General features: G+C 37.2%; 1 protein-coding gene across 5 annotated transcripts in view; it reads left to right on the top strand.

Annotated features, from left to right (window-relative positions):
• Nucleotides 1-9496, top strand: part of LOC105838550 (chloride channel protein 2) — a 35303-nt gene that overhangs the window by 24237 nt on the left and 1570 nt on the right. For 2 of the 5 annotated variants that reach the window (XM_012684194.3, XM_036287874.1), the window contains 11 exons: nt 4655-4937; nt 5234-5445; nt 5623-6143; nt 6245-6479; nt 6589-6751; nt 7266-7496; nt 7677-7900; nt 7980-8165; nt 8277-8419; nt 8651-8813; nt 9183-9410. In XM_012684194.3, coding sequence (XP_012539648.1) covers nt 4655-4937; nt 5234-5445; nt 5623-6143; nt 6245-6479; nt 6589-6751; nt 7266-7496; nt 7677-7900; nt 7980-8165; nt 8277-8419; nt 8651-8813; nt 9183-9410 — 2589 coding nt within the window. Of the gene's footprint in view, nt 1-2158; nt 2994-4654; nt 4938-5233; nt 5446-5622; nt 6144-6244; nt 6480-6588; nt 6752-7265; nt 7497-7676; nt 7901-7979; nt 8166-8276; nt 8420-8650; nt 8814-9182; nt 9411-9496 lie in introns of those variants that run through there. The other 3 variants (XM_012684193.3, XM_036287875.1, XM_012684195.2) reach the window with 3 other exon arrangements.

Here is a 9496-nt window from a genome sequence, read left to right on the forward strand (position 1 = left end):
TAGTTATAAGGTATGAGACGAATGGATAATTTGAATAATTTCAGACAGTTTCTGTATGTGTAATATTTATCTTTGAGCGTACTTCATCATCACTAATCGATTAGACCTAATTACTAAAATTGGATTAGGACCGATTGCCCAGTAGAACGTGGTCAACCATTGACGTCACGGTCGTGCGTACGTATAGCCTCTTACGTGTCGCCTGCATTTCAAACCAGAGAATCAAACTTGTTTCGATCATATCTAATCTTGTGTTTCGCGACATCTTCATATTTAAATCGATCGTTCCGCGCGGTTACTGAATATTTCATCGGTATTATCTCCTCCATTTGTGTGTACGCTACTCGACATACGCCGAGAATTAAAATGCATGCGATTCAAAGGTTTTCTAGGCCTTTAATTAAATCGATATCACGGTACGTAGATAGTTTGAACCGAACTCTGCGATTTATCGCGCAATCGTGCAGAATAGTCGCGATTTAACGGCTCGACAGAATCGTGTAACAGAACATATATCTGTTACATGAATGTTTGTATCGTCAAGAAGTCCTGGGCACACTGCTAAAATTGTAGTATCGCACATCAGTCAATGCAATGATCCAGATCATTGACTGCGTTGAGATTAAGACTCGATTATCTCGCGACGCTGCTGCTCGATCTCTATCGTTTTACAAGATAAATCTTCAAGATAACACTACGTGTACCTTCTTTCATGTAAAAGAGGATAATATTATGATAAGGAAACGTCACTCACATTTATCGATGCTTTTACTCGCCATAATATTATTTCCTTTTTGCCCGTTTAAAGCAGTGTTTTGCACGATAACGTACGTGGCTGATTATTGAAAGGTTCGATTAGAGAACAATATAAATTTGAAGCAGTTGAATAAATAAAGTCGAGATGTCGCGTGCCAAATTTACGAAGTATATAAGTGGCGTTATAGAATACTGGATTTATAAAAAAAATGTGGAAACAGTATATAAGTGGTGACGATTAAATAACGATAGCGTCTTGTGCCAAGTATATTTTTGAGCGAAATCTTGATACACACTGTATAACAAATAAATTCTGTATACCTGTTAGTCGCGTGGGATGCGATAGAAATCGAATTCGAAAATTTTTCGAGAAAAGTGACACCGTAACGAACGTCGATAAAATGCAGTGCATCTTAAAAACCAGAGGCGCGCGAAAAATCAGGTGAATTTACATGACATTAGGTGAAACGTTGCAGCTTATACGACAATAAACAATAGAATTTTGCCCTGTCGACGCTGTCGACTGGGCGATGCTAAAAATAAGGATTTTGACTGTTGCCAAACTTCGACAAATATTCGCGCTGAGGTTTGAAGCAGACATCCACGAGACGTCGCCGTTTTAGTTTGCGCTCGTGTGCGTGCACGCGCAGATGCACGGTATTATTTTTTCAAAAATGAAAGAAAGAATTCCTTATTTGAAATCGCGCCGTAAAAATTCGCGCAGACATTGCCGTAAGTCGTTTTGTCGCGAATCGTTAAAATCGTCCAGGGGTTCGTGCAAAATATGACAGACATAAATAGTATTACGCGGCAGGTGTATGTAAGCAAAATTATGGCATAAAGATTAAAAAATTTGTTACTAATGGGTTTATATTGAACAGCAAAGAATCTTCTTGGATGACATTTCAAAGAACATAAACAAGATTCGTGTAGTGACAGAGAAGCTAAGAATTGGTTGGCGTAAAAGAAACAATGCAAATTTCTATGCGTATTAAAAAATCTATACAAAATTTAACTTTTGTATAGATTTAAAAACTTGTAGGAAAGTTATTAAATAGCAGAAAAGTGAGTGACCTAAAGTGCATGTCCAGTGCTTTCTTATTATTTCGTTCAGCTGAATACTTGTTAATTATTTTTATATTTTTATTTGTTATCCTCAAAATAGCCATTGCGTAAAAATGCGCAAGAAACGAAAAATAAGAATCATGTAGAGGAAAGTGGGACAGGTGCGGCATTTTACTATAATAGATCTTCTTCTTCATCTTTGAAAACCTTGTGTATACCGCAATGAGTTTTCATATTTATTTCTCTTCCAGGATTATTTTTAAATTTTCTTACATATCTAGCAAAACTTGAATATTATATATTTAATATATGTGTGTAATAGATATGCATATATAGATATATATCATACAATACATACAAAAACCATATAAAACATTATACAATAGATATACGTAGATATTTGTGTCAAGGTGTTCAACAAAATGTATCTTAATTTTTTAATCTAAATTAATTACTCTGCAAAAACACAAACCGTAGAAACACAACTATATAGAATATGATTTGGTAATAAATTTAACATTTTTAATTTATCTTAACACATTAAAATTTACTTTTAATAATTGAAAAAAACATTTTTCTTTTGCTTATAATGAAATAATATATCCTGACTTCAAAAACTAAGATACGTTTCCTTTTGGATAAAGAAGACATACAATGATGATAGCGCAGCTAGTCTAAAAATCTCCATTTCTTGAAACAACAAATTCTTAACTTTGTAGCCAACCTGCCACACTTTTCTCTACACATTAATTAAAACTGTTGGATTTTAAAATTTGTTAAGTTTAAAAAATTTTAATAACTTTTCAAGTTTGACTGTTGTACTCGGCAACGCGATACCAGGTAATTTTTCGATAGAATGATACAAACTTTTTAGTGAAAGTGAATGATGAGTGAATGCGAGTTTCTCAAGAAAAAAATCAGATCGCGTTCGCACTTGGCTGCATTTTGCAGCGTAATCTCGGGATGTAAGTTAAAAAGATGAACGTGCGGTAATTTACGAAATGGAAGAGAAGCCGAAGAAGGATACATCTTTAGGCTTAGATTCGAGTTTCCGCGAGCCTAGTAATCAGAATGATGAATCCTCGATGCAATCCGTGAAACTCCTCGCCCAGCTCTCGTTGCCGGCCTTAGTCTTGAATAGAGCGTACTTCGTCTGTAACGACAACTACCTTGTAAGTGCATTCTAAATCTTATCGTTTTTCCGCGCTAAGGGTAGGTTTCTTGTCAAAATACTTTCTCACCTTGTGAAAGCGCACAGTTTTCTCGGCATTACGGTCATCACGAATAATTTTGTACAATCGCTTCTTGTGGCTCGTGATAGCGCGCTATTTATGCAGCGACATATTTTTAGCATGCTTGACATTAACCGTTCTTTTTTCGAGTAATATGTTTGTGTTGAATTAACAAATAAATAAACGGCGGATTTAACAACGTTTGGAAAAAATAATATTAAAAACCGATTGATTACGAACCATTGTGTCGCCGCGATTTCCTGTGTGTTAAGAAATTTTTTATCGTTTTATCGAGTATAATTAATTCACTGAAATTCATATCCTCACAGACATGATTTCTTTTTATGGATTAGATAAACGCTTTTGTTTTGATAGATAGTATATATTCGCTCCATGTGATTCCAAAGATAATTTTCAGTTTTGAAACAATCAATTTAAATCATTAATAGAACACGAAAAGCTTTCTTTGATAATTTCCTTCTTATCGATTAGCTCTATAAAATACCCAAACAAATTTTTTAAGCGAACGAATTGATGACAATTTTAATTATCTTTGGAAACAGACTTATCAAAGCAAAGTAACTCCTCCAGATCAATGATTGATAATAGGTACGCAAAACACGAACGCATCTCGAAGTTTGATTGACAGTCACTTGCACGATATTCGAGGAGTTCAAGACAATATTGAATTATGCGAACAATATTGAATATTCTCTTTTTTTTTGAAAAAATTTAGGTAGTGAGAAAACACGCGTCCAGCTCGATCAATGATATCGGACTACTTGGCATTCTTAGAATCAAATCGTTTACATAACGATTGAATATATGTATATGATGCATGAAGAGATATGATATAACTAATGGGCAGAATGCAACACGCTAAATTACAATGAAATTATTTTTATATTTGAATGCTAATTTTTGCATGTTGTACGCAGCTTTATTTTTTTTATTAAATTATACATAACTTTCTACATATAATGTCACGAAGTTTTTATAACAAAACATTATTATAATTTTATTTAAAAATTTTATAGCCAATTTATTTAATATGTTAAAAGTTAATTTTCTTTGAATAATATTACATCTCGCGCTCTTTCTCGAAATATCAGACATCGAGACTTCATCAATAATCAATTAGCACTTACATTTACGTTTTCACTTATTTTATATTATTCTTTCCTTCATAAAAAAATTATTTTTCAACGAGAGCGTATACGAAAGTGTAAATTCGTCGTCTTTATAAGTAAATACGATTTGTATGTAAAATTATGTCACATTACGTTGCTGCATATTTTGAAACATCGTAATTATCTTACGAAAGTCAAGAGTGACGGAAATTTTGATTCAATTTTTTAATTCGACTCAGAGAATATCACCGAATAAAACAAAAATTATATTTTATAATATTCTATATTATACTAAATTAAATCCCACTTAATTAAATTCCCATTTAAATCCATGCATACGAATTATGGACCATCCTAAATGTACTTTTATTTCAATTCGATCAAACGAGTTCATCGTCTTTCGTCTGCACATGAAATCGAATAATTAGTAACTGAGTGTTCGAAATATGACATGAAACTGGCTGCCTCTAGATGTATGGTCGCTATACGAAGGACCTGGGTGAGTACGCGAAGGAAGAGGCACGCAAGCTCAAGTATCAGGAGAAAGCGAGGCGGAAATATGATAAAACGAGGGCCGAGGACCTACGGAAGTCCAGGGGTCCTCTGTGCCGGAAACTACTGGCCCTGCTGGCCTTCGCCTGGAAGCACACCGGTGCCCGGCTAGGCGAGGATTGGATCTTCCTCGCCCTCCTTGGTATCATTATGGCGCTTATCAGTTACGCCATGGACCGAGGCATTTCCATGTGCAATAACGGTCAGTTTGCTTTCAGAAATAAACTTTACCGTTGAGATTATGCAATTTTTAATAATTGTTACATTTAATCTATATATGAGAATATTTATAAAATTTATTGATATCTGTTTATATTTTTTCATTAAACACTACGCAAAAAATTCACAAACGGTTGTAAAGTTGTAAATCCTAATAATTAGAAGTGTTAATATAATCTAATTAAAAGGACCGGATTTTTGTTAAAAGTTAGAAGACAATTTGAAGACTTTGATATTGACACTGATCATGGCACATTAACGATGATCTCATTTCATTAGCCAGGATATGGCTCTATCAGGATCTTTCGACGCATCCGGCCTTCAAATACCTGGCCTGGGTGTCTATGCCGGTGTGCTTGATTCTCTTTAGCGCCGGCTTCGTGCATATTGTTGCGCCGCAAAGTATAGGCTCCGGTATCCCGGAAATGAAGACCATCCTACGCGGCGTGGCGTTGAAGGAATACCTGACCTTCCGTACTTTAATTGCCAAGGTTAGTTCTAATCACGTTTGGAACAAATTGATCTCATTAGAAGCTTGAGAAAATTAATCTTAAGATCAAACGTGCGGGTCAAAGTTTACAACTTTCTTAAAGTCCTTAAAAGAGCGCACGTCTCGGAATCTCACGAAACGGTGACAGGGGCAATAATGAGATCGTGATATGTTAAAGGTGATCGGCTTAACGGCGACTCTGGGTTCGGGGCTGCCGCTCGGCAAGGAAGGTCCGTTCGTGCACATCGCCAGCATCGTCGCGACGCTCCTCTCCAAATTGGTTACGAGCTTTCAGGGCATTTACGAGAATGAGAGCAGGAACTGTGAGATGTTGGCCGCGGCCTGCGCGGTGGGCGTCGCCTCCTGCTTTGCGGCGCCGATCGGCGGTGTCCTCTTCAGTATCGAGGTCACCACGGTGTACTTTGCCGTCAGGAACTATTGGCGCGGTTTCTTCGCCGCGGTCTGCGGCGCCACGATGTTCCGCCTGCTGGCGATCTGGTTCCAACGCGAGGAGACCATCACGGCGATGTTCGCCACTAGCTTCACCATGGAGTTTCCTTTCGATCCGCAGGAGCTCCTCGTCTTTGCTCTGATCGGCGTTGGTAGTGGTCTACTGGGCGCCTTCTACGTTTGGCTGCACAGACAATACGTAATCTTTATGCGGAAAAATAAGAGCATGAACAGCTTCCTACAGAAGAAGTAAGTCATGCAAAATCGCGCGGAATTATTTTTTAATAATTATTATAACGCAAATTTCTTTCGTGAAATTATGATCGAGAGACGATTGCCATTAATTTCAGTCGTTTCCTGTATCCCGGTATCGTGTCTCTGCTGGTCTCGTCCGTGTCGTTTCCCCTTGGACTCGGTCAATTCATGGCCGGCGATTTAAACACGCACGATCAGGTCTTCGGGCTCTTCACTAACTTCACTTGGACGAAGAAGAATCTCAGTGTCGAGGAGATGAATATCGTCAAGCACTGGTCAACGTCGTACACTGACGTCTTCAGCGGGCTTCTTAGTTTCGTTTTAGTCACCGTAAGAGGAATGATTTCTTTTATAATTGCTTGATCGTGGTCTGATTATTTTTAATATAATTACAAAAAAAACAAAGAAAAATGAAAGGATTGATCTTTTTGAATTTTAGTTCATTTTTTCCATCATAAGTTCGACGGTACCAGTACCATCTGGAATTTTTATTCCCGTCTTCAAGATCGGTGCTGCATTAGGTAGAGCAGCTGGAGAAGGTATGGCTCTTTGGTTTCCCACTGGCGTGCGTTATGGCGGAATAATTACACCCATTATACCAGGTATCTTTAATTGAATATACATATTGTTTTATTAATAATTTATATTAAAATATTAAAAAATAGAAATAATTTATTTCGAATAATTAACGAAAACTTATGTTTCTATGCAAAAAGAATCTTTTTTCTGAAGTTAAAGTATCAAATATTTTAAGCTATAAATACAGATCTGAAAATAATTTTATTAGATTCTTATCGAAATAATTGTATAGAATATCTGAGCTGCTAGACATTTTTTGTAGCATTGTTTATTGTGTTTGAAATCCTTTATAATCATTTTGATTGTCTAATGAAATTATATTTAGATTTATATTTAGTTAAATTTTTAGATATTTCAGCAAAATTGTTTTTTCCGTGAAAAATAAAATGTGTCGAGCGTAATAAAAAATGGTATCTAAACAGCCGAAGATTCTTCTCGATGGATCGATAATTACATTATGAAAATTCAATCGGGTTTAAAAAGAAACAAAATATCGAGAAAGTAATGAAATTTATATCATGGCATTATCTTATTTAGGTGGATATGCGACGGTGGGCGCGGCCGCGTTCTCCGGCGCGGTGACGCACACGATATCCGTCAGTGTCATCATCTTTGAGATGACCGGCCAGATCACACACATCGTGCCCATAATGATAGCGGTGCTGATCAGCAATGCCATCGCCGCGCTTCTGCAGCCCAGTATATACGACAGCATCATCCTCATCAAGAAACTACCTTATTTGCCCGATTTGCTTCCATCTAGTTCAGGTATTTTTTCTCTCCGTTAATTTATCTTCTTTTTAAATTAATATTAAACTAATATCGTTACACTCCGTAAAGCGTTTCATTTGGAATAAATGGCAAGGTAATTTTGTATTCGTAATTTTACGAGTTTCGTTAGAAATTTTACGCGATTAAAGATGGTGGTAAAAAAATTATTTATTGTAGGAATGTACAACGTTTACGTGGAGGATTTCATGGTCCATGATGTCAAGTACATATGGCACGGCATCAGTTATCAAAAGTTGAAAGATATATTAAAGGAGAATCGCAAGCTTCGCGGATTTCCGCTGGTAGATAATCCGGACTCCATGATTCTGCTCGGATCGATTCAGAGATTGGCGCTAATTAAGCTCATTGAGAAGCATATCGGTCGCGAGAGAAGGTTGCAGGTAATGAGAGTTTTAATGTCTCGGACGCTCATTTGCAATTTTATTCGTCATTGTATGTTATCATCGATATGTTTTCCAGGTTGCGCAAAAGTGGCATAAGGAGGCGGAGGAGAGGGCGCGCGAGGAAATAGAACGGCAGCTGCGAGAGCAGCAGAGAAGGCCTTCGAGATTTGAGGTCATTCCGGCACCGGACATTCTGAAAATGCAGCGACAGAGTGTTAACGATCTAACGATGTCGCCAAACAATGGTAGCGGTCCCGATCATGTGAGTTCACGCATGTGTTTGTGCGATTGACTTTGACGTCAATCGTAGACTTTGTCCTTCCATCGCTCGATGTGGGTGGACGTGGATGTATTATTCTTTCTTGCGTTTCAGCATACGTACCATTCGCCGGTGTTCGGATCGCAGCCGAAGAAATCAATCTTAAAGAAGACCAATTCTTTTACCCTTAAGGGATTCAGCCCGTTAGTCAGTCCGGCGGTGACACCTTATACGACAGTTACAGGCGCAGAAAGCAGGCAAGTCTCTACATTCTCTCTAGCATTATCAGTTTTCTATATAACGAGAAATATATTTTTGTACATTTATCTATTTTATCGTGAAACGTTTTATAAGGAAACATATATTGCTGATTCTTTTTACTTTTATCTTTTTCAAGGATCTTGAAACATTTTTACAAACATTTGTAAATTTACAAAATAATAGAACATGGAAACATAATTATTAATATAATTGTTTGTACATTACAGGATTCGTTTGGCGTTTGAGGCGATCTTTCGCAAGTCCGCTACATTGCAGGACGTAGATCCCGATCCGGAACTGGGCACCAGAGGAAGTCAGGATGCCATCAACGCGCAATCTCATACGCCTATGCTGGCCCCAAGCCCGGCGACATCGAAGAAAGTACAATTAGTAAGCAAACATCGTCGTTTCCTCTAAATACAATGTATAATGTCCAATTTCTTCATCTCTAGATTAGTGTTCGATAACGTTAATGGCCGTGAAAGTTTCAAATCTAAAAAGTGTTCGATAAATTTATCCAAAAGATATCTCAAATTATAATATCATACTTTACTAATAGAATATGATCATGTATAGTAAAATTCTAATACCTTTGTGTCGAAAGTTAATAATATGAAGAATAACTGTTCACTAGATATAATCAAAAATTTCAGTTAAAAAAATAAATTTTAACTATTTAACGAATATTTTTATGTGGAAGATAGTTATCGAGAGGTATAAAGAAATTGGGCATTAATAACGTTCGCGTGTGTTAATTAGCCTCGGGAGAGAGTGATAGACATGTCGGCCGAGGACCAAAAACGATGGGAGGAGAGCGAAATGGCACTCGAGGTGGATTTCTCAAAGTGTCATATCGACCCGGCTCCTTTTCAGCTAGTCGAAAGAACGTCCTTGCTGAAGGTGCACAGCCTCTTCAGCATGGTCGGCGTGAATCACGCTTACGTAACGGCTATAGGCAGGTTGGTTGGAGTCGTCGCACTGAAGGAGGTACGGCTATCGAAAACTTGGTTCTCCAGCCAAGAGAAAAGTCGGCGTCTTAATTCTTAAAATTTCACGCGGATCTAATTTTACAG

The sequence above is a fragment of the Monomorium pharaonis genome, chromosome 6, assembly GCF_013373865.1.
Source record: "Monomorium pharaonis isolate MP-MQ-018 chromosome 6, ASM1337386v2, whole genome shotgun sequence".
NCBI classification, from domain to species: Eukaryota; Metazoa; Arthropoda; class Insecta; order Hymenoptera; family Formicidae; genus Monomorium; species Monomorium pharaonis.